The following is a 25645-nucleotide window of genomic DNA, read 5'->3' as shown; positions in this document are numbered from 1 at the left end:
TGTTTGTGTCTGTGCTTCTCTAGGTCTGGGTCTGGAGCGTGTGGCCAGTGCTGCAGCTGGAAGGGCCAGCATGGCACTGGCCGCTGGGTGCTGCGCCCGCACAGGCTCCTGCGGGGTGGAGAGCGTGCCGTGTGGGGAGCGCTGTGAGTCCTGTCCCTTCTCTGGACATGGTGTGGGGAGCACAGCTGCAAACTGACCCCCAGTGCCCCCAGTTCACCCCACACAGAGCCCCCAGTTCACCCCACACAGAGCCCCCAGTGTCCCCAGCTCGCCCCACACAGAGCCCCCAGTGTCCCTAGTTCACCCCACAGAGAGCCCGCAGTGTCCCCAGCTCGCCCCACACAGAGCCCACAGTGTCCCCAGCTCTCCCCACAGAGAGCCCGCAGTGTCCCCAGTGTCCCCAGCTCTCCCCACACAGAGCCCGCAGTGTCCCCAGCTCTCCCCACACAGAGCCCGCAGTGTCCCCAGTGTCCCCAGCTCTCCCCACACAGAGCCCGCAGTGTCCCCAGCTCTCCCCACACAGAGCCCCCATTGCCCCCAGCTCTCCCCACACAGAGCCCCCATTGCCCCCAGCTCTCCCCACACAGAGCCCGCAGTGTCCCCAGCTCTCCCCACACAGAGCCCCCATTGCCCCCAGCTCTCCCCACACAGAGCCCGCAGTGTCCCCAGCTCTCCCCACACAGAGCCCGCAGTGTCCCCAGCTCTCCCCACACAGAGCCCGCAGTGTCCCCAGCTCTCCCCACACAGAGCCCGCATTGCCCCCAGCTCTCCCCACACAGAGCCCGCAGTGTCCCCAGCTCTCCCCACACAGAGCCCCCATTGCCCCCAGCTCTCCCCACACAGAGCCCCCATTGCCCCCAGCTCTCCCCACACAGAGCCCCCATTGCCCCCAGCTCTCCCCACACAGAGCCCCCATTGCCCCCAGCTCTCCCCACACAGAGCCCGCAGTGTCCCCAGCTCTCCCCACACAGAGCCCGCAGTGTCCCCAGCTCTCCCCACACAGAGCCCGCAGTGCCCCCAGCTCTCCCCACACAGAGCCCCCATTGCCCCCAGCTCTCCCCACACAGAGCCCGCAGCCCCTCCGTTACCCCCGCAGTCCTCCCTGCGGCCGCCTGGGGGCGCTGTTCCGCCGAGCGCCCCCCGCCGCCGGGCAGGGATCCATGACTCGGCGCTCGGCAGCGCGGGGTCCCTTCGTTCGGTGTTCCTCTCGCTGGCCTGGCTGGGTGGAGGCCGCCCGCAGCCCACCGGGGAGGCGGATCGATTCTATCGGCGCTCGCCCGCGATCGACGCTCTCGGCTGTCCGCGCGCAGGCGCAGCGCGGCCGCGCCGCCATTGCTGCGCTGTCAGTGCCGGGAGCGGCCGCGGGGACCGCAGCGGTGAACCGGCCTTGCCTCACCTGCCCGGTGAGGCCCTGCCTCTCTGTGTCACTCCGCCACACGATGGAGTTCCAGGCCGTGGTGATGGCGGCCGGAGGCGGCTCCCGCATGACGGACCTGACCTCCAGCATCCCGAAGCCGCTGCTCCCGGTGGGAAACCGGCCGCTGCTCTGGTACCCGCTGAACCTGCTGGAGCGCGCCGGCTTCGAAGGTGAGGCACAGCGGGGTCTGGGCGTGCTGACCCTGGTGACTGCGGGCTCCCCCTGGTCCCTACGGGCCGTCACCGCCGCCGTCCGTTCTGCCGCCGTTCTAATGCCGCGTCGCAGGTGCCGTGTTGGCCGGGGCAGGTGCTGCAGCACATCTGTCCTCTGCGCTGGAGCCGTGCTGTTGGCCCGGGTCACATCCCTTCCTGCCCTGTCGGCTGCGCCCTCTGTGCCTGCATCTTCTACCCGTCTTCTCACCGAGGGCAGGGGGTGTCTGAAAGGAGGGTGCAGAGAGGGGTGTGTCGGTCTTTTCTCTCACGTAACAAGTTACAGGACGAGTCTCAAGTTGCACCAGGGGAGGTTTAGATTGGATATTACGAAAATCTTTTTCTCTGAAGGGGTTTTAGAGCATTGGAACAAATTGTCCGGAGAAGTGGTGGTGGCACCATCCCTGGAAGTGTTCAGAAGCCATGAGTATATGACACTTGAGGACGTGGCTTAGTGGGGAATGTGGTGGTGATGCTGGTTGGTCGGACTTGATGATCTTCAAGATCTTTTCCAACAGTGCAGCGATTCTCTGATTCGAGGCCTTTCCCACCACTGGTGTCGTCCCCTGGGTCGCTAACCTTGAGTCTCCCGTGTTTCTTTCCCAGAGTCATTAATGGCAGCAGCGTGAGGAGTGTCAGCTCTCCGGGGATGGCTCGTGGTTTGTTGTTTCAGCCTGGCCCGAGTTCAGGGCTGCTGGCTCTGTCTGAGGCGCTCAGTCCATGGGGCAGCAGAGCCAGGTGCTGGGCTTTGGCCGCAGCAGGGTGGGGACAGTGGCAGACTCGTGTTGCTCACCTGTGGGCTTTGTTTCACATCGGGATTAAAGTGGTATTTAGTACCTGGTGAGCTTCTTCAGTATCTTCTGAGGTTAGGCTTTTGTTCACCTTGTCAGTGCTGGACCAAATCTTTCTGTGGCATCCCTCTAGCTTCTTATAAAGCTTCATCCTGACACCTTTCAGGCATCTGGGTTTTTTATGTTTGTGTTTGTCTTTTGTGCTTCTGCTTCTCTGTTTTGTCTCTGTGATTATTCTGTACTTCATCCTGAGTCTGTGGCTTTCTTCCTGACTGCTTCTATCTTCTGTGAAGATGTAAAGATCAGCTCATGATTATCCATGTTCTATTTCAGTGTGAAGGAACAAAACTAAGAGCAGACGTTGCCTTTATTCTGTTTCGTTAGAAAATCCTAAAGAACTTCTGTTCTTTGCATTTGTTTTTTTTGTTTGTTGTTTGTTGAAATCTGCATTCTGAATGTCTGCCTTCTTTGCCTGTTCTCCTGTCTTTTTTTTTTTTTTTTTTTTGGCAATACTTTTGTCCTGCAATGGAAATTATTGTGCTTTGTCTGGCTCTTTATTCAGAAATAACCATTTCCACTTGATGCCCCTGACCACTATTAGCTGCCCCTCTACTCAGCCCAGGTGAGGCACATCTGGAGTGCTGTGTCCAGTCCTGGGCTCCTCAGGACAAGAGAGACATGGAGCTCCTGGAGCAGGTCCAGTGGAGGGCAACAAAGATGATGAAGGGACTGGAGCATCTCCGTTATGAGGAAATGCTGGGGGAGCTGGGCCTGTTCAGCCTCGAGAAGAGGCAACTGAGAAGGGACCTCATCAATGTCTCTCAGTCTCTGAAGGGAGGTGTCAGAGGATGGACCAGGTTCAGCACAGTGGTGCCAAGCAATGGTACAAGAGGAAACAGGCAGAAACTGATTCCCAGGAAGTTTGAGCTGAACATGGGGAAAAACCTCTTTAATGTGTAGGTGACTGAGCACTGGGACAGGCTGTGCAGGGGGTGTGGGACCTCCCTCACTGGGGATGTCCCAGAGCCATCTGGATGCAATCCTGTGCAATGTGATTTGAGATGAGGCTGCTTGAGCAGGGAGGTTGGATCAGATGACCCAGTGTGGTCCCTTCCAGCCTGAACCGTGCTGTGACTGTGTGATAGTGCTGCAGTCAGATCTTTCTCCTTTCTCACATGTAGTGCTTCAGCTTCTCTCTCTCCAGTGAAAATGTGGACATGCAGGGTTGTAGTCAATAAATGTATTCAGCTTCAGTGAGCAAACTGCCACCTTCCTGCTCCTTCCTTGCTTCACACCCGTGACCAAGCTGTACATTCCTGTATTAAATGATCCAATGGCATGAATTCTCTCCCTGGATGATTAGTTCCTCATACTTGCTTATGTGAGTAAGTAGGTGTTCCATGGGCTGACTCACTGTGTCTCTTTTGCCCTAATTGCAAGTGCTTAATCTCTCCTAATATTTCTCATATTTAGGAGACCTTTGCCCAGCTCACCAGGTTTATGCTGAGCAGTGTGAGCTTAGAACCTGCACCTGACACCAGTTCCCTCTTCATCAGTTAATTCTTTGCCTAATTCAAGGTGTGCTTTCAGTCCTTTTGTCTAAGTTCTTCAGCCTCTTTTGAATCCACATTGGCATCCAGTATGGGAGTGGAAGGGCAGCCATGTCTCTGGCACCAAAATGCCACACAATTCCCATGTTTCCAGTTCCTTCGTCTTTTCTTTTAATAGATTCAAGATGAGTTTAGTTTTGATTGATGCAGATTTATTCCTGATGTGTTTTCATCTTGCCTATACTATTATTAATTATCATTATTGTTTATTATTTCCCATAATCCTGTGTTAAAATTCCATGTGGAATACAATGTTATAGTGTTTAGGTGTTTTGAGGGGATATTTTAACTGGAAAATTTGATTGTTGCTTTTCCTTCCTGTTCTTAAGATTGGGGGAAAAGGTTTCTTGTCATCTTGTTTCCTCAGTCTTTTCTTTGCAGACCTTCTGTTCTCACATTCTTCATTTGGAAAATATGCTTTCATGCAAGTGTTGATTTCCTTCAAATATGCATTTATCCTTTTTCTTTTGTAGATGGAATGAATTTGTTGCTCATATATTACTCCACTTTCTTGCCAAGCTGATGCTGAGAAATAGTTTAACCATTGTATTGTAATAGTGTGGTTGGTGTTGTCCACAGAGGACACACAGGATCGGGGCAGCAAAAGACAAAGCTCTAAAGTGTTGGTGACATGAACACGGGGTCTCATCGGTCTGTTTGAGGACATATGGTTTGAGGTTGCTGGTTAATGATAGAAGAAGTGTCTGTTCTATCTTGCTAACTCATGCCACACATGCATGTGTCTCTTTCAGTAACGACCTCCACCCAGCAAAGCAGGGAGATTGTTTTCACATTCATTGGAGTTTAATTCTTGTCTTGAAAAGTTACTGTTGCCAAAAAAGCTTGACTGGGTGGAGAGCCCGGTTATGTTACTCAAGCCTTTTGACAGTTCTATCAGCCTTTCTGAATAAAAAAGTGGGTGTATCCTATTTGTGATAAATATTATTTAGATTTTTTTCTGCTTCGTCTCATCTCACTCTCCTTTGTCCTAGAGGTCATTGTGATTACAAGGAAGGAAATCCAAAAGATGCTAAACCTGGACACAAAAATGAAGCTTGATTTTGTGTGTATCAGTGACAACATGGACATGGGTACAGCAGATTCACTGAGGCATATTCACCAGAAAATTAAGGTATTACTGTCTTTTATTTACCTTAACTGGAAATTGTTTATAATTTTTTTTTATTACAATGTAAGGAGTTTCCTGTGTAATGATACTGTGCATAACTGAATTTCCTGGTCTTCAAAAGAGCTGAATTTTGTGAAGATCACCTCACAGGGGAACTCATACCAAGACTCTGAATGATTGGAATTGAGAGCTGGGAATGGTGGAGCCTGTTCAGGCTGGGTCTGCTTCTTGGTCAGTGTTAGCTTTCTGACAAGGTAATTAAAAGGTTGTATTTGTTTCTGTGATTTTTTGATACAGTGTGTGATAGTTGTTGTCTGTCTGCCTAGTGCTTGGGGGAGTAGCTCTGCACAAACGTTCTTTGCTGTCTAAGGCAGTGCAGTGATGCTCCAGAAAGTTTGTGTTCACTGCTGGCCATGACACAGGCATGCCTGCACTGTTGGGTCAGTGACTTGTGCTTTTCCTGGGCTTTTGCTCCCTTGGTCTTACAGTAAGCTCTTCAGTAAACAGTGCCCAGATGTGATAAAGGGCTGCTGTTTGAATAAAACCAGCAGTTTATAGAATTTTAATTTCCAGCTGCAAAATTAAAACACTCCCATGTAAGGCACAAATGCTGCTCGGAGCTCTTGCTGTGATCTGGGATGGACTTTTGTTTTTGTTGTTGTCATAGACTTAATCATAGGATTTGTTCCTTGTCTGTTTAGGCCATCTTAGCCAAATTGCCTGTTTAAATAAATGTTGCAACAGAACATCAATGAGTGCTTAAGTCCTGAGGTTTCTTTTTGAAGCTAATAAAGTGCAGCGTTACAGGCTATATGCTCCCAAGAGAAAGACTCCATTTGAGACAAGGTGAAACTTCAAGGCAAATACGGATGTGTAGATGGCACAAGAAGACAGATCTGGCAAGGGATTCATGCACAGACTAGTATTTAGAGGGTGAAGAGAATACATAACAAAGAAAATCAAAACTAACAAAATCAGTTTAACTGAGCTGACTGTTTCAGTCATGTGGAGAATCACGTTTTGTCATAACTTAGTTTGGCAGTATTTTTTAAATACATGCGTGCAATAAGGGAGTATCTGCACTGCAAATTGGGACCCTGACCTTACAGTTTTATTGCCTGATCAGTGACAAGCTCATATGTTGGGGTGTCTGTCTTTTTGGTAATCCAGGCAGGTCTGCTTAGGGGCCCTGGGAGGCAACAAGTCGAGTGTCTGTGAGTTAGAAAATAGTGTGTCTTCACAGGCGGCAGTGTTGATCTTCTGTTTATTTTCCACAAAAAAGGCTTAGAGAAGATGTGAGGTAGTCCTGAAAACCACACAAGTTTTCCTAAGTCAGATGCTATGTATGAGTGGCAGCAGCTGCTTCTGCCCTTTTTATTCCATGTCTGCTTGCCTGGGCACAGAGGACAAAGTGGTCTCTTATTTGAAAGAAGCCTATACTAAGTTCTTGAGCAGATTACTGCACTGTGTATTTTGGAGTCATTCCTCTAGTAAATGCATACCACTGGTGCACCTCTTACAGGGTATGCCCTCTCCTGTGTGATATAGGTGAGAGAATTCCACAGCAGAGGTAGCTGAAAAGCTGCTGTATGTTGGCTGTGTTTGCGGTGCAGCGGGAGAGTGATCTCGTTGAAGAATGAGTTTCCCTGGTGAAAACGACTGCTACTTGTGGCCATAGTTTGCTGGCAGGCTTTTTGCAGCCCATGCCAAAAGTCTGATGAGAAGTTTAAACTGGTTGCTGAAACTTAGTTGTCACAAATTGAGTTAATTGCCCACAGACAGAAGAGCAAGTATGCTCAGTGAAAGCGAGGTAACATGGCACAGTATAGACAACTTGCTTGTCTGCAGTGCAAGTGACAGGGAGTAAAGCCAAGATTATAAATACACAGTAAGAAATATGTCTAAGGGTAGCAGAACTGCTAATCACAAATTCTGAGATGTGCATAAAGCACTCTAAAGCATAATATTTCATGACTTGCTGCCTTGTGTAGTTTTGACTGAAGGAGTCTCACTGCTGCTTGCTGTGCCTGCAGTTTTGGGCTTTTTGTTGTGTTGCTCCTTGGGTAATGAAGCTTCATACTTTAAAGATTAGATGTCAAGATTAGACTTAGAGAATTGCTTTCAGAAGTAGCAGGAGAGCATGTACATGCAAAACCTGTAAGGACTAAGGAAGTGTAGTTTCCATTGTTTTCTCTATGGTGCTGGTGTTTTTGGTGGCAGGTAAGACTGACTTCATTCACAGTAACAAGCATCTGACTGCCAGTCTTACTTTTTTCATATTCAGAAGTTCATGACAGCAAAGGAAACTCATTAAAGTTTTTGTTTGCTGTTTTCCCACTCTGTACACATAATAATGGTTTTGACAATTTTGCTTTGAAAGTTGATACACTAGATGCAGATTCTTTGCTGTATTGGAAGTCTGCCTGTTATTTTTGGCTGTCTCAGCCTACACCTCATTGACAAGGTAGCAGCTTCATTAGGGTTTTTATTTTCATTACAAGTCTGAATGTAGCCTTTTCTTGGATCCTTCATACAATAAAAATATGCTAAACTTGATTCCTAAAGGCACTTACTTGAAAAGTAGTGAACATCAGAAAACTTGGTCCTGTAAGTTTCACTTTGTGTATTCCTAGGCCTGGGTGTCAGTCTGGCCTGTTCTTTACCAGTATTTCTCTAATTGACTCGTGTAGTGGGTTGTTTTGTTTGGTTTTATTAAACACTCCATTCTGGGGTCTGAATAGCAAACACCATTAATCAGTTTGCCCTCACAATTCTACAACTGAGAACGGAGGCATAACGAGGTGAAGTGATTACCTGGGATCATTGAAGAGATTGTACCAGTACTGGAAAGCAGACTTCTGTCTCAAATCTCTTACAGTTTCATGCATAAGACAACCTTATGATAGTACATATTCTGTGTAATATTACATACTCTGTTTCCCCACATTCAGAAAGCCAGCAGGACAAGACATCAAATACAAGTTGAAGCTGTTTTAAGTGAAAACAGTTGAGGAAACTTCATTAGAGCTGTAGTTCAGTTTTGAATCTCCAATTATTGTTTATTTGGTGTGTGCTACACTATGATTTTAAAAAGGTCCTCAATCTGGAATGTGTCAGTTTGAATATAAGTAACTGAAAAATACTTTTGCATTTAATTATAAATTTTTTTTTGCACTTAAATAATATTTAAAATAATTAATATGAAGTAGAAACTAAGGAATTTTTTGCCTGTGTTTATATTACCAAATTAAAAAAAAACCCACTTATCATTGTTTTACACTAAGTGCAGCACTTAATTATAAGTTGTCAAAAAGCAAAAATGTGGGTATAGGACCTATTTATTTCTTAAATGTTTTGTTATATACAGGGATATGAAAACAGTTTGTTAAAGAACATTGTGATGACTGTTGATCAGATTCCTTAATTGCCCTCCTATGGACCATCCCAGCATTTCCCTGGAATGCAGTTTGTTTCAGGATCCTGCTGTAGTCCGTGTGCCTTATGACAGCTTTCATGGGTATCATTTTAATACCCAGTCTTAGGGTTTTGATCGAATTTTAATATCATAATCCATTTTATTCTTTTGGCCTTTTAAGTTCCTAGTTTCCTGCTATCCTTTGAACGACTGTTAATGAATGGCTTTTCAAAATACGAAAATGAAAGTAGAGCTCCAAAGACTTAATTATTTTTGTGTTTATTTGTAGAATTAGAAGTGGTAGAATGTAGGTTGTATGGACTCACAGTTGATGGTATAACAATGCTGTTTTTGAACTGCACCTTTACCACCCTAGGGGTATTTAGAAGTCTCTGTTACCTCACATTCTAGCCTTGACAGAACTAGTCAGTCTTCATGCCTTTAGGTTTGGATTGACCTTCCTGGTCTTGAAGAGTGAAGAAAGCTCCCCTGTTTCAGATGGGGCTTTACCAAGGGCATAATGTATAGAGAAATTTATTCTGGAAGATGACAATCTGCTTCTGTAGCTGAGTAAAATCATTACAGGGACACTGTGTGTGTTTGTTTGTTTGTTTATTATGCCTTCTGACTTTAATTTTCTTTCAATTGTTCACATATGCAGTAATGCTAGAGTAATTCTGAAGTGTTTTACTTAGTAAAAACTTCAGTATCTTTTGGGTTATTGCCTTCCCTGCAGCATGAAAGTGACGTGGGTCCAGCAAGACTTACAGGATGCAAAAAGGGGCACTGGCTTTTGACTGTTTTACTTCATGACTATCAGTGTTTGAAAAACTGTGTTAAGTAGTGGTGTTTTAGTCTCCTGCTTTGATGGAGCCAATCTGCTTTTGTCTTAATCTCTTGTTTGCACTAAAGAATATTCTTGGACCTGTCAGGAAGTGTTTGAAAAAAAATTTGTTAGCAGAGGTATAAAAATTATTTTTGTACAGAAAATAAATCAAACTTTCCTTTATGAAATCTCATTTTCCACATCCACTTTTTTTTTCCTGTCACTTTCTGATTCTACTCTTTAAATATCTTTCATCAATCAGTTAGGCTGTTACTGGTTGCTGTTTCACCCATGACAGGCATGAGAGGCATGTTGCCTTTGCACACTTTTGTAGCAGCCTGGAGAATCTGTGTGGGGGAAGAAATAATTTGCTTTCTTAAGAATCAGGTCTTCTAAAAAGGAAATTTTCATTGGAGACAAAAGAGCAAACAATTTGAATGTAAGAAAGGCTTAATCTAGTCCTGGGCATGAACAACTAAATACTCCATCCATAGATGTTAAGAAAACATTAATCTTGCTCTGCATTTGTACTCAAATTTCCTCATATATACTGCTTCGAGATTAAGGGGGTTTTACATGTGATCAGTGTTTGGCATTTTTAGTAAAACAGGCTGATTTTGCAGGTGGAAACAGCAGGTGTTAAGGTGTAATCGAATAACTTCCATGACCTTGTTTTTATTTATTTTTATTTAGCATCCTAAACTTGCTAATTGCTTGGAGCAGTGTGGAAGGGGTTCTGTGTAAGAGATACGGCTTTTCTTTAAAATCATATGTACTTGCTTTCTCCTCAATAATATTACTAGTCCTTGTTTCTGGTTTTCATTGGTAAGCAGCACTGGCTGGAGCATTCAGGTGAGTTGAATCTGGGTAATAGGGAAATCAGTAAAAGTCTTGACCATTTCAATGGTGATATGTGATAACACTTTCTAGCAAGAGAAGAGACTGAGTGCTGTCTGCTCCAGGCTGTGGTAGCAGATGATGCAGTTTTGTTTTGTAGGCAGCTTGTCCTTCAGTGGTAATTTTTTTTTTCATTATTATGGGAAGCATCCTTTTTAAAAGTCAACTTATTTTGATGTTCTTGTAATTTTATGTAATGAAATCCCCTGGCTCACTTAGGGAGGCTTTTCCTCTGTAGCTGGTATTAGTGGACATGCTTTTTTCAAGTCATATTGTAAAGTCTTCTGGTACATCCAGTGTGTTTTTTTGCAGTCCAGATATAGGTCTTAATTTATTTGACTTCTGCTGCCATTCTTGAAGGCCTTCTCTTGCAGTTCAGTAGACCTCCTTTGGCTGATTCACAGGACCAGTATGCAAAATGTGTGCCATGACCTTCCATGTTATAGCACATAGAGTTTGGCTGGTAACACAAAACTTGTGATTTTGGGGAATAGTAACAAGAAATTTGTGGTAGGAGCTAGAAGCCCAAGAGTAAATTGCAATGTCTCAGAATGTACTAGTTGAAATAGTGTGATGATAAGCAGCCACTCTGATGGAGGAAGGAAAACTAGAATGTATCAGGTAAAGTATTCTTTATGGTAGAGATGAGAAATTAATTGTATTGCTTAAGGCAATGAGAAGGGGTTGTTTGCCAAGAATACTGAGCAGGTGTGGGACTCAAATGTATCAAATGTGGGACAAACACTAGAAAAGGAAATAAGATATTCAGAGTGGAGTATAAATATGTTTAAATTTGCTGTGAGAAATTATAGGCTGAAAATTACAGAAAAGTTTTAATCGGAGCAGAATATGATTGTGAGACACTTTTCCAGGAGTAAACAAGATAAGAATCCCCCAGTTTCCTCTTAGAATAAGAATCTGTTTTCTTGTTGTGTTTTTGTTTGCTTTTAAATAAACTAAGTAAATCAATAGCTGGAATGACAGGAGGCAAAACTCTTGACTCAGGAAACCCCTCTGAGGACTGTGTTTCTGTGACCTTCTGCTTGTACCATTCATCAGGCTGCTAAAGCCCTTTTTGCGGATTGTAGATTACTGTCGATGAAAAAAACAAATGGCAAGGGGTGTCACTAGAGTTTACAAATGAGCTCCTCTGAAACTTAGGCATCTCTAATATTTGACCATTTTGTTTCCTGTGCCAAATTTTACCAGACCCACACAGCTGCTGTCTGGCACCCCTCCTAGGCAGGGGCTCTCCAGGCAGCAGGTTGAAAAACCTGGTTAACTCATGAATCTGTGTTTTGGGTGGATTGGGTGTGCCTGGATCAAACATTTGTCTTCACGGAGTCTGTATTATTTTCATCTTCTATTAAGCATTTCTCTCCCTTGTGTCACTCAGCTATACTCCAGACAGTGATTAAAATGTGGCGTTCCAGCAGAGTAACAGCAATGGAACAATTTCATATTTTCCTCCCTTGATGAGCCCTTAGCTGTGTTAATGGAAGCCCTGAATAATATGGTGTGAATTAATCAGCTTGTCTTCTGCTACTATCGCTGGTGAGTGCTTGTGAGAGAAATGTTTCGTCTCAGGTGGTCCACCTGGTTTTCTCAGTTTCAAAAAGTACGATTACAAAGTAGTATAGCTCTTTAAAAACAAAGGAAAACAAACCCTAAAAGGCTACCAAAAAGAAGAAGAAAAACCAACTTTCTTTTTGCAAATAAACAAAGATTGAAACTCCAGATTCTCTTGGTATGTGCATCTTTGGGATCCGTGTTGTGGAAAGTGTGATGTCACGGTGGTGGTCTGTGTGCTGCTGAGGGTCACTGATCCGTGGAGTCTTGGCCAGCATGGCGAAGCGCTCTGCTTCCTCTGCTGAAAAATCTCCTTTCCAAACACATGATGTAAGTAAGCTTGCTGGAACGGCTGGAAGATGGAATCTGAATCCTTTTGGTACGACTGAGCAAAGTTTGGTGAGCATGGAAAGAAAAACTTGGGTCTCCATAATATAGAATTATGTATTTTTTTGTACTGTTAGTGGAAATAAAAAAACCTAAATTAAATTAATTTGTAAGAGACAAGGTCTGTATAATAGCAAGACTGAACTAAAAATTCTGTTAATCTGTTTTGAAGTAGTAAAAAAAATTTAATCATTTTATTCCAGCTCAGCTGACAGCAAACATTTTTTACTTAAGTGTTTAAAATGCAAATAAAAATGCTGTCTTGGTGGTTTTTCTGTTTCTGCCTTTCACGATGTTGTTAATAGGGAAAGCAGATGTATCAGATGGCAGCACATAGGTTACGTAGCATCTTTTTTCTCTGTCTGCCTCTTACTGAAAGCTCCCACCACTGAAGGCACTAGCCAACATTTATTACACATTGTATGCCCAAATCCCATTCCCAAAGCACAGCTGATTGTCTTTGGAGAAAGCAGCTCCGTGGGCAGGTGCTCAGGCTGTGTGGCTGGGAGGAATAATACACCACTGCCTGACTTGAAGAATGTGTTCAGGACTTCCAGCTGATCATTATTTTTTCTGGCAGGGTAAGAGAGAATTCAGCAGTTGTTGGGATTTTTTGTTTGTTTGTTGTTTTTTGGGTCTTTTTTAAGTTACTCAGCTTTAGAAGACTCTAGCTAATTAAATTATTTTGCTGCCCAGGTTTACTATGGATAATGGCTTAAACACCAGAAGTTTGAATAAGGCAACTAGCTGTGAAGATTGGATCAGGAATGATTATTATGGCATTTGCTATTCTGCCCATTATCAGCTAAAGAGGATGCCTTCCATTATACAGGCCAGCCAAACCTTAGGTGTTTTGCAAGAAGAGTCATTGACAGACCTGAGATGCCTGTCAGCTTCAATTGTTGCATCTCCCACTGCATGTCCTTATCCTTTTCACTCTCCTGGGAACTCTAGGCCTGTGCTCATTATGTTAACCAATACCTCTTGTTCCCATGTAGAAGTTAATGGTCATTGCTTTTCCTGTATTACAGTGTGTGTTTTCATTTAGGCCCTCTGTGGTTTCTGATGAATTACACAAATTCAGCCTATTCTGCTTGCAGACACAGCAAGCTCTTTGCACAAGCATATAGCTGAAGTAATTTATTTAAAAGCATCCTAGTAAAAATATTTTCCTGGTTTTGTCAGCCACTACTAGTTTTCATTTTTGGGGAGTAAATAGTAGTGTTCATTTTGGTAAATCCTTTTTCATTTGCCCTATTTAAAATATATACAGCTGCCCTATCTAAATAACTTACTCTGCTTAAAGATGACACTGCGACAGCTCTAATGCCTACAACTGCCATGAAAAGCCCAAACATTCTATGAGGGAAGATCTGTTAAGATCCAAACATGGGGAAAATACTCCAGTAGAAATCCCACAGGATAGAAACAAAGTAAAAAAGGCTGCAGGCAGCAAGGATGTCCAAAAAAGGTATAATTGCAGGTGATATTCTTCCCCTGAAAGAGAAAATGGAATTGTTCAGATCAGACACAACTGATCTAACTGTGTGTTGGAGCCTAAGTACCTAGTTCCAGTTTTTGGGGAATGTGGGAGGAAGGAGATGCCAAACATCAGCGCATGGACTTAATTGTGCTGGAGAGGGTTTTCCCCTGTGTCTGGTTTTGCAGCTTGGTACAGTTGTGTAACACTGATAATAGGAATGTGGTGCTTGGAACAGCACGGGCTAGCCCAGAGGCTGTCACTCTTCTCAGCATTGGTTTTCTGTCACTGTTTAATTTGGTGAAAGCCATGGTGAAGATCAGTGGACTTTAGGATGCCTGGAATTTAATTTTGCATTTTTGTCATACTGTGTTAACTGGGAAATCCAAATAGGTTATCTCATTTTTCCTCAGTTCTGTGCTGAAAATGGAAAAGCAAATGTGCATTTAGATTTTTCATTAAGCAAATTTAGATATTCTTCTGTAGTATAAATTCAATCAGCTTCTTTGGGAAGATGGTGAAAATTCTGGATGTAGACTAATAGTGCTGGAAAATGCAGTGGAGGTTTTGAAGTTTTCATGACATTTTTCTTACAACAGCAGTTGCTGCAGACCAAACACCATTAGAAAAGGTGCTGCAGGAGAAAATAATGCTGTGTGGAAGATAGTTAGGAAACTACAGTCTATAATAATGCTTTTATTTACCATAGCACGAAAAGTGTTTAGAGAAGAGCCCCAACATTTGAGCAAGGCTGATGGGGTTTCAGGCAGGTGGTTGCCACTCCTGTGCAGGCTGGTGCACAGTAGCAGTTCCACTGAGCTGTCTCACGGAGCCTTTTCTTTGCAGAGTACATCAGAATTTGGGTTTTCTTTTGAAGCAGTGTTGAAACTGGGTGTTGTGTAATGACTTGTTTTGACCTTGGAAAGAGTTTTTTTAAATTTAAGATCGTGCTGATACTAGCTGCAGGATGGCAGAATGATTCCTGAGGACACATGCTTGTATGTTTTGGTTTTTATTTAGTGTCTTGTTTGAGACTGCAAGAACCATTATGATCCTCTAGTCTCTATGGGAGTTTGCACCTACTAGTTTGGGCTGTTCCCCAGAACTTAGGGATGGCTTAGCAAAAGTGTTTCTGAAATATAGCAAGACTTTCTTCATCTACTAGAATGTATGAATTGTCTATTACATACTTTGGTATTTTATTCCCGGTTATATTTATTCTCCCTCTTAAACCACTTTGCATTTTATTCCTGTGCTAATCACTGGTTCCTAGCCCTTGAATCCAGTCATTCCTGCTTTTTGTTGTGCTGCTGAGAGATCTGCAGTTGAGCTGATTGCTGGCTGTGGGCAAAGGCCTTCTTTCCCTTCAATAACTTGAGCCAGTTGAGCTCTATTACGACTACTTTTTATTATTATTGTGTGTATGACTGCAGCACCTGACTGCCTAAGGCTCTGCTTACATTAAGTGTTAAGCCTGGGCTTGAGCTCTGGGCTTTGGCAGCAATTCCTGTTGCTCTGCTGCTGTTGAGGTTGGAGCCCGACTGCTGCGTTCTCCTTTCTGTTCATGGGAGGCAGAGTGCAAGATCAGCTGCACAGCAGGTCTAATAGTGCTGCTGCCATCCAGGTAGTCCTGGAAACTTGCCTTCCAGGAATAGGAGTGATGAGGAGAGTGCCATTTGTTTCTGGAGTTCTGCCTGTAGAGAAGGGATCTGTCCATGCAGTGTGTTGCGTCAGGAGAGAATTCACCTTGCCAGGCTTACCCTCTATGAACTGGCAAATGCAGGGTCTGGGTTCTGGGTGCTCCCCTGAGCCTTTGCAGGCACAGTGCACACTTCTGGATGCCTTCAGATGGGAAAAAACAGTCTCCTCTGTGGCATACTCAGGACTGGGACATAAACCCAGGGGATGACCCTGATCTCAGACAAATGAGAGAGCCTACGAAGATAGGATCAACTGTGTCAGTCCAGTGCCCCAGCATACTGATAGTATGACAATTGTCAGTGTAAGGGTAGCAGATTTCTTTTACTTAAAAAAAAAAAAAATACAGCAGCAGCTAAAGCCACACCCTTTAGAAGATAGAAATAGATACTAGGGCTATTGTCCTGTATTGAAGTGAGGTAGAAGTAGGTTTGTTAAGTGTGTGACAACTGGATGGGATAGGCTGTTAAAAGGACAATAAATAGCTTTTGGTTTATGTGATAGAAAGCAGAACCAGTGAAGAAGGGTGATGTGGGTAGAGGAATAAGCTGGGAAAATTACTTTTGGAGTACTGTATAAGTAGGACAAGATTGATTTAGTTGAAACCAGAGGAAGAGGTGGATTGCAAAGTTTATGTTCCAGACCAAAAGTTTTACAGTTCAATAAGTGTCATAATATCAATGTCCTGCTTTGAAAATATTTTTAATAAGTTTATGAACTTCTGTTCATCTCTAAACTTCTGTGTTTGGTTGCTGAGAACTGTAAATTACCCTTTTCCACCTCACATGTCAGTTTGAGCATAGGTAACACGACTTCCTTCTGGGAGGAGACAGGATGCCTTCTAGGCTTGAATATCTTTCCTGTTCCTAGCTTATATGTATGTAAATTTAAAAATATTGATTTTGGATGGTAGCTTATGAGATGAAAAGATAACCTAAAATGGTGTTTTCATTGTATGATCCCATCTGATACAAAACATAGGATGAGCCATATGATGGGACTGGGGTTAAGTCTCCTCCCCAGCTTCTGGCATCTTTCTTGCAGCTTTCTTTGAGAAGATAAACAGTGATGCTGACAGGTTACGTATGTGAAGGCATTCACATTGCCTTAAGATATCCTCACCTGATGAATTCAGGGCCATCCAGGAAATTAGAAGAGACTCCCTTGGCTCCCACATAAGACTTTTCTGTTTTCTTTTTTTTTTTTTTTTTTAAGGAAAAAATAAGCCTCTAAGAAGCTCCTTTCCCATTACACAGATGTTAAAAAATGATTCTTCCATCCTTTAATGAGAAAAGGTTGCTTCTGGATTTCAGATTGAGAGACATTCTGTGCCTCCACTATCCTCTATCCTCAGAATAGTTATGAAGGTGCTGGTCTACAGCAAACTTCTTGCTGCAAGGTGACAGCAGAGTGGGTAAATGCTTCATGTCTGCTAGCAAAGTACTAAATCATGATTTCCCTCTGAATCTTGCCATCAAGGACATTACAAAAGGAGAGTGGGAATTCCCAGCCAAAGGCGGCCATTTCAGTTGGTAGCTAACAAGATCTTACAGACATCAAAAAATAAATAAGGTTCCCTGCTCCAGTTGCAGCAACAGTCATAGAGCTTCAAAGAGGTCACAGGTGTGGAAATTGGAGGTCTCTTAATGGAGACTGAGATAAAAAGGGATTATTTAAAGCCTTGGATGTAAATTTCTGATCTGAAGAGTGGTGAGTAATGCAGTTGCTGGGAGGTATCTTTGACTTTGCCTGGAGAATGCTAACATGCAATCAAAATGCTTGCCCACAGCCAAACTGTTTTTTCCCTTTCCACTCTTTAGAATAATAAAAAGCATTACACACAAACCCCACTGTTAATGCAACATGTGGGTGAAGTTCCAGGCTATTGTGTATAAAACTCAGTCCTAATTCCAGCAGTAATTATAACTTGTTCCTCTCTCTCTCCCCTGTTGTTTGGTGACACCGCAGGAAGTGATGCAAAGTTCTCTGTGCATGTGTTAACTTAGATTGAGTATATCTAATCTCTTGATTGTCTTTATTTTCCTGTCAAAGTCTCAGCTGTAATACTTTGCAATTAGAAACCTTTAACATTTAGCTTCAGTGTTTTGTCTGTTTTCAGTTCTGTTAGAAGCTGGTTCTACTGCTTGTGGATGTTTTGCTTCTTTTCTGTTTATAATGCAATCTGACATTTGTTTTCCTCTTTCTCTTGAGGCTGATTTTGTTCATATTACAGTTTCCTTGCAACACATGTTTTCTTAGTTTCTAGTCTGCTGTTTTTGAGGCCATCAGCAGTTTAGGCTGTGAGGTCCTGCCCTTGTCTATACTTGATAGAAAAAGCATAGTGAATACCACTAAAAATTCATAATTTGCTGCCAGCTATCTGTGGTAACCTTGACATCTCCTGTTTGATCATAAGAGCTCCAGCAATAATTGCTGAATATAAAAGGGTTTTTAGCATTGCCTTTGTATGCGGGGTGTGAGAAAGTCCAAGGCTTTTTATTTATGCTGGTATATTACACCATATAATTGCATCCATCTTTTGATCTGTGGTATGAATTAGTTCCATTGAAAACATGTTTTCTATTTTTAAATCGGCTGTCTTGATCCGAGTTCTTGAAACAATCTGCTTCTTGGTCTTGTTTTTGTGTATATTTTCCATATTGTGCTGGGTTTAATATAGTTGTTGACATACTGGTTTTCAGTGTTTTTTCCTTACTGTTTTCTCTATTTTGTATAAATCTCTTCATGTTTTATGTCACACTGTTTTATTTTTCTGGATCAAGTATTTAACTTATTTCATATCTGACCATTTCGTAGTTCATAACATTTGATGGTGAAGTGCTGTTAGCCAGTGTTAGAAAGGTAGAGTGGAGATGTGGGGATCTTAGTGCCATGTTTTCATACTTAACTGAATACTCTGTATTCAGGGATGGTTGGACTGAAAGCCCAGAGCTTCAATAATTTATGAAGTCAGTAGGGATGCAGTTTCTTCCTGAAACTCAGATCATAGGTGGACGATCTCTGCAGAATCCCACTTTTCTCCACTGGTCAGTAGCCTAGTCTCAGTTTTTCATTTGAGTGAGTGAATTGAAAATCTGAGGTTAAAAGGAATTGCTAAGGCCCAAGTTAACACTTCCAAGGAGCATTATATTCTCCTTGTCTTTTCTGTGGCTCTTGTGATGCTCACAAAAACATGAGCTGTGCTACCAGGAGGACAGGGCTGCTGTCCCTGAGAATGGGAATACAGTGTTTTCCTGTGTTCCTCAACCCGAAATCATTTGCTCTTCTCTTATGCTTGATGGCCTTTTCAGCTGCTCTTTATAGCAGCTTCTGTGATAGAGCCCTGGTCTGTGGTGAGGGCTGCTCTTTGTCATAAAATAGTAAGGCAGAATGGCATGTGTCAAGTTTGGCAGAGCAGGAAGATACCAGATATTCCAAGTATTTGTTTCATGCGCCATCCATTAGATGGTCCTTCTTGATTTAAGACCCTTGCCTTGCCGTGCCCGTGGTTGTAATGCGTGTTGAGAGTGTGTTCATGTGTGCATTTTTTTCCTTTGCAGTTGTTCTGCTTGAGGTGTGTGCTTGCTGGGGTTTTTTTAATCAGCTCATGTTGATTCTTATCATCTGTATAATAGTTTGGGGTTGATGTAATCATTGTTACATGTATTTCATTAAGAGATGTGTGTGTACTTAGGCGTTTGCATAATTCATGAAGTCAAGTATGTTCACATAGCCCTTGTTAGCACGTGAGTGCATGTAGTAAGTATGTACTTCTCTTCTTTGTATCAGTGGCTCATTGGGAAGGGTGCACTGCATTTATTTGGTGTGTGTATATATGTAAAAAACCCACAAGTTCTACCATTTATTTTCTTTCTTCTACACCCACCTCGAAAACGTAAAGAAAAACACACACTTCTGCTAAGGTTCTAGGATAGTTTATTTTTTCATTCAGCCATTAGTTTATTCGTTCAGGAGTTGTACACTGGAAAAAAAAGTGCATCCATTAGACAGTGAGGGCTTTATTTATGAGGGGGGTGGTGTTTCAAAGGGGAAGCTGTCAAGTCCCAAAAGAGCCTTTCATGGTGTATTCTCAGCGTGCTTCTGAGGCCACTGCTCTGCTCATCAGGAGGAGAGGCAGAAATGTGGGCTTTACAGAGCAACTGTGTGTTTCACTGGTCCCTGCGCTCACTGACGTTTATTTACATATTGGGAGAGTAAATGGGTAGAACAGATGGCAACCAGACATTTGGTGGTTCTGTTCCCGTATGCTCCTCAGGGGTCTTGCATTCAGTTTTTGCAAAAAACCTTGTCCTATAGGGAGGAGAAAAAACCCAGGAGCCTGGTCAGAACTATGAAATGCTTGTTGGGTTTTTGCATTAGTGACAGATTAAAGCATTTAGTAAAATGTGAAATAATTACAAGGTTTGTTTAACAAGTCCAGATAGTTGTTCCTTAGTATAAGACTATTGGGGTGTCAGTCTCTCTCGTTTGATTATTTCTTATTTTCACCACTGGAGCGAATGCATCTAGATTTGAAGCTGGCAATCTCTTTTTTCTATAAAGTGAGTTTGAAAAGTACAAGTCTATTTATATGGGTCTTGAATACCTTTTGGTCTTTTCTGTAAATGTTGTTATTCATTTGTGCTCTTGTAAAAACAGAATATCTGAAAATTTTGCAGGATTTTCCAGGATATTTAATATGTGCTTCTTCACAGTTTACAGTTGTGAAGCGGGAGATTTGCTTCCACACCAAGCTGAATTTTTTTCTTATTTTCTTTATGCACCCTGGAATGTTGGAGCAGGGCTGCTCCAGAGTGCTGGGCAACTCGCTTTAGTGGTTTGGGTTGTTGGGTTTTTTTCCAATGTGTGCATGTTGGGTTTTTTTAGAGAAGTGCTAATTAAAACACTTTCCTTGGGCAAAACTGTAATATTAAATACACATTTTGAAAATATGTTAAAAGGGAGTGATGCAAGTCAGGTTTTGAATGTGTAAAATTCTCAACCTGCAGATTGTTCCTTCCTGTAAAGTGGCCAGGTGTTTCTCAGTAAAGTGGGGACAAATTAGATGAAAATGGAAGAGCTTGACCTTTTGCATAGCATGCCAAATCAGCAGCTCCAACAGTTTGTGACATGGTGAATTCCAACACCTTATTGGTAAACATATGAAAATGCCTAGCAGTTATAGGAGAACCTGTCAAATAATGCAAATACCAGACCTCAGCTAATCTCAACTACAATGTGGAATCTCCTTGTGTTAGATAAAAAAGTAAGCTTTTCTTTAATAAACCTCTCTGGAATGAGAGGTCAATCCTGAAATAGTTTGCTTTAAACCAAGATAGTTTTCAAAAGTAAGAGTAGAATTACTGATCGATCCTCCATGGATTAACTCAGGTTTTTTCTAAGTATTGTCTAATGCCCCTCTCATTAAATATTGTCTTTTAAAAAGACAAAATTAGGCAGCCATGTCACACTGCAGGGAGGCTTAGCATGGAAAATGGCAACAGAGAAAGTGAAAATGGTAACTGTCAGAAAAGAAACGCTGTCTTCTGGAGAGGCCTTTAGAAGGTTGATTGTTAACAAAAAGTGGAAATTGCTATTTTTGTGTCAGCCATGCTGCACAAATATTATGTTAGGATTAGTTTAAATTAAGTTAATTGCTGAACTCATAGGTTTTTGGCAGCTTATCCCACAACCCATGTGAAATATAGAAAATTTTTTGTAAATAAGAGTTTTTAGGTGGATTATAGTGATAGTGTCCACCGTTAATGAAGCTGCTGTGCCTTGCTCCATATGTGACAATGTTCCTGTGACTTGTGCAGCAGTTCTCTTAAAACTTGTATAAGGGATTTTGGAATCCTTTGAGATCAAAATTAAGTACAAGCCTCCTATTAAATAGGACCTAACATTCTTTTTTTTTTTCTTATAATGTGGAGTATTGCTGGTTTTAGGAACTGTATTTCTAAACTGAGCTCACCATCGCAGTGCGATTACTGAGTAAATCACATCCTAGATAGTCTTTGTTTTTTTGTCCCCCGATAAAATAACATAGTTTAAATATCTTTTCCAGCACTTTGTAGCCAGATGCAAAGTCAGCTAAAAAACAGTTCTTCAGAAAGATTTCTTTTCTACCTCATTATATAACTAAAAGTAGCTGCTGAAATTACTGCAGAATTCCTTATTGGTCTTGAAAGCCATGGCTTCTGTGTCCTTAGGAGCAGATGAAGATAATTTAGATGGTCACATATTCTTTATGGTCCAGAGCTGGAAACACATTAATCAAATAACAGTAACAGCAGGACTCAAGAAAAGCACACTGATAAAAACCAGGAGCTATTTTTTTGGCAGTGGTAAATTAAAAAAAAAAAGAAAAAAGTTAAAGTGTGTATTTGATTTTGGGTGCTCAAATGCTAGTCCATATGTGGCAATTTGTATCTCTGAAAGGTTTGCTGGTTTTTTTTCTTCTTTGACAGACTGATGTCTTGGTGTTGAGCTGCGATCTGATCACAGATGTTGATTTATACAAAGTCGTGGACCTCTTTCGGACACATGATGCTTCTCTCTCCATGTTGATGAAGAAAACTCATGAGCCAACAGAAGGGGTACCAGGACAGAAAGGGAGGAAAAAGCCAGGTATGTAGGAAGGAATACATATTTATCAATAAATTATCAAGAAACCACTGGTATGTATGATATGTTCAGTTATCAATCCCAGAGCAAAAGAAATAAAAAGGCACGGATACCCTATTTTTCCTCAGATTCCCTGGTGAGGGTGTGACTTGGTTTTTTCCAGCTCAGAATTAAGTATTAGACTCGTGTAATCTTGCAGGCTGTGATCCAAAGCTCACAAGAGTTAAGGGAAAAGCTCCAGGTGACTTCAGTGAGTTTTGGATGAAACCCTGAATTTTTGTTACATATGAACATTAAAACCGTTAGGTTTTTCAAGAGCACTAGGCATCAGCCAGATTATAGCTGGGAATTTTACACTGTCTGTAGGGACTGGCACTAGGTGGGTAACAAGCACTTCTAGAAATTCTCCCCTCTCATGGTATGTAGTGAATTACTCTTCTGAAATCACATCCAGGAGCCTTTTGCTAGGCAAAACTCCCACTGATTTCAAGGAGTTGATTAGATGCTTATCTTGTCCATTATATCTTTATGCCTTGTAATCTTTAATGTATCTGTTCTCACAACACTGCTGTAAGGCAGAGCAGGGCTATTATACCCATTTTACTTATATGCTAAAAGTACTAAATACCACACAGTTGTTCCCACACCATACTTTTCCTTTTCTGTTAATGATATCTGTTAAAATGCTAAGCCTTGACTATTGGCAGCTTACTGGGACCTGGTCCTTGATTAAAGCTCAGAGACATTACTGGAATACAAGTAAGAAAATGTAGCTTCAAACTGTTTGAGAGAGGAGTGAAATGCAAGCCAACAGTTGCCTGAAAGTGGAGGAAATGCGTTTTTAAAAGAAAACTTCTCAGGCTCTGCATGAAGATTTTTCTGGTGCAACGTGTAAGGTTAGTAGGGCTGAAAGCATTTAGTACTTGGACTCTCAAACAGCTCTAACTCCCCTATTTTTGAAAAGGCAGTCTAAGTGCTAATGGCACATAAAACATTGTCAAGAGCACTGCTACAGCAGAGAGTTGAGCATTCAGGAGTTGTAAACTAATGAGTCTGTGGTTAAACATCATAGAGCTGCCCAGCATGTGAGCTCTGAGCACACAGGGTGGGGGTGAGGAGGTCTGTGAGGATAAACAAGATTATCTGAAGGCTCTTTGCAAATATAAACACATCAGATTGTACATGCATTCTTATTTTGCTTGTTTTTTATGTTGGTGTGCTTTACTTTGTAGCATAATTCTTCCTACATGACTTGTTGACATTTGTGTGTTTTTTCAGATCTGTAAAAGACCAAACTTGAAAAGACTAAAATTCCATTATGTAGAAGAGTTCTGTCACCCCTGGTGTTTTTCTGTGGGGCTCAATGCTAAGATCTCCCATGCAAAGCACCACTTGAGCTGCCATGGACAGCAGTAGTGACATGCTTCCTGTGAACTGCCTGCAATAAGACATGAACTCTACCAGGCCTGTTTTAGTCATTTGTTAAAAGCAGGGGAGGGCCAAGACAGGAATCTTAGGTTCTTCTCTAGGTTCTGGAGGAGGGAAGTACCAGACCCCCCCTGGCTTTCATTCCTACTTGACTAAATCTACCCTATTGCTGTCAGCATTACCTTTGCTAATCCATCTTCCTTTGCGTAATCTGGCTTCTTGCTGCCGCCAGCCTCCATTCTTGTTCTCTTTCCTTAGTTTCCTTCCTCAAGGATCCTTGTTGAGAGCCTGGCTTTTCTTTGTCATCTATTACTCTTTTCTTTCACTGAAGATGGATGGAACTGCCAGTTCCATCTTCTGTCCTGTTTCTGACTTCTTGTCTTCATCTAGTTTATTTATCTGCCTATATTCCCCTTTTCTGATTGCTGTCCCATCTAGTGTCCTTTAACAGGCAGTCACACTTTCCAGTAGTTTTCAGGGGCTGTTTTCTGTCCCTTCCAGCCTGTCCTTGTTTTTATGTTTTTTTCTTTTCCCTCACCCCCGTGAGTTTATGATTTTTTTTTTTCCTTGTAAAAAATAGACTGCAAAAAGACAACAGATTAAACTCTTTCTCCTGGAACAGTCATTGCAGCATGGCTGTGGAGCCTCGTGGCTTGTGTGCTTTGCTTTTACCACTTGATGGTACAGAAAACCTTAGGTAGCACCTGCTATTTGATTAGTCCTAGGAGCTGAGGAATTGGAACAATCTATCATTACCAGTAAAATATGCAGAACATTTGCAGCAAAAATAGAAGGCTAGAGAAGAATACAGCATGTGAACCTGCAGTTTTTCAAAGATTGATTAGAGCTTTTCAAGGGAAGGGACACCAAACCATTTCCACTTATGCTAAACACTTTTTTTTTCCTTAGCCTTAGAACCAGCTGAATGGTTTTTGCTGAAGTTTTTCAAATGTTACTCTTAAACTAGGCACCTGGCATTGGAAATTTCATCACAGAAAGTTAAAACTTGGTGAAGCTTATAAGCACCCGAAGACAAGATACTAACATGGAGTATGTTAGGTAGTTTTTCATAGTGGGTGGCACTATTAGCTTCTTCTCCAAATTGTGACACATACAGGTTTTTATGTACTTGGACTCTACTGTTTAAGTGTTTCTCTTAGAAAATAGATCCCATTACAAGCCACTAGATTTATTTTTTCACTGTTCCTACAAAGCAATTCATTTTTTGAGAAGGATCAACAAGATGTTACTTCGCATACGTCATGGAATCTGATACAGAGTTGTTGCTCTTGGGGTATTATTGAAAATTCAAGAACTATGATATAGAGAACAGTTCTTAAATTAGCATGAATTGCAGTGTGTTAAGTGCTATAAATTCATCCTGATGGTTTCCTGTGATGTTTGACTCAGCTGCAAATTACAGGGTCTAGTTCATTGGTTTTTATATTTTGGGGATCATATAGTGACAATAATAATCTCATTGGCTTTTTAAATTGAGCAGTAAGAGCAATGGTAATAAAAAAAAAACACATGAAAATGCTAGTCAGTGGTAGTAACCCAAATAAACAGAGAGTGTCAGGAATTCAGATACCCAGAATGGAGCTATGTGCTTAAAGATGACCTGCAAGGGATGGAGTGGAAAATAATGTCTGAACCTTTCTTTGTATAAAGAAAGGCAGAAAAGATGGGGATGGTGACTCTTTCCTGCTTATTTTTCTTGTCTAGAAAGCAGCAAGCATTTCATTACTGGTATTCTCTGTGTTTGCCAGAAGACCTCTTGGTGGTCTTGAAGGCTGCATCCTTTGAAATCCTCTCCATTTAATTGAAAGGATGGGGATACTGAGTCTTTAACAGAGGTATTTTTTCCTCAAGTGTCAGTTAATTATGATTGATTAAAAAGCATTTTTAAAAATATGACTGAAATTTATTTATTTTTGTCACTAAAGTACTTAAACAGTCTCTTGTGATGTCATAATTTCTTTAGATCATTAAAGCCCTTAAAATTGATGGGGATCTAATTTGTAAGATAATTAATATATTGCAATAGCAGTGTCAAGTCCTTATTTATCTATTGTGAGGAGGCAAAACACATCCTGCATTTCATTTTTATACTTTAAATGATTTTGTTAAGTTACTGTCATTTTAACACTTTTCTCATAGTT

At 41.9% G+C, this 25645-nt stretch overlaps 1 protein-coding gene across 2 annotated transcripts in view; it reads left to right on the top strand.

Annotated features, from left to right (window-relative positions):
* The first annotated feature begins 1319 nt into the window (after positions 1-1319).
* EIF2B3 (eukaryotic translation initiation factor 2B subunit gamma) overlaps positions 1320-25645 on the top strand; it is a 99556-nt gene continuing 75230 nt past the window's right edge. The window contains exons 1-3 of one of the 2 annotated variants that reach the window (XM_068198594.1): positions 1320-1587; positions 5020-5159; positions 21899-22058. In XM_068198594.1, coding sequence (XP_068054695.1) covers positions 1440-1587; positions 5020-5159; positions 21899-22058 — 448 coding nt within the window. In that variant the 5' untranslated portion in view covers positions 1320-1439. The remainder of the gene's footprint in view (positions 1588-5019; positions 5160-21898; positions 22059-25645) is intronic. The other variant, XM_068198593.1, reaches the window with a different exon arrangement.

Source organism: Anomalospiza imberbis, chromosome 9 (genome assembly GCF_031753505.1).
Source record: "Anomalospiza imberbis isolate Cuckoo-Finch-1a 21T00152 chromosome 9, ASM3175350v1, whole genome shotgun sequence".
Classification (NCBI taxonomy): Eukaryota; Metazoa; Chordata; class Aves; order Passeriformes; family Viduidae; genus Anomalospiza; species Anomalospiza imberbis.
This window is presented reverse-complemented; position numbering and strand designations above follow the sequence as displayed.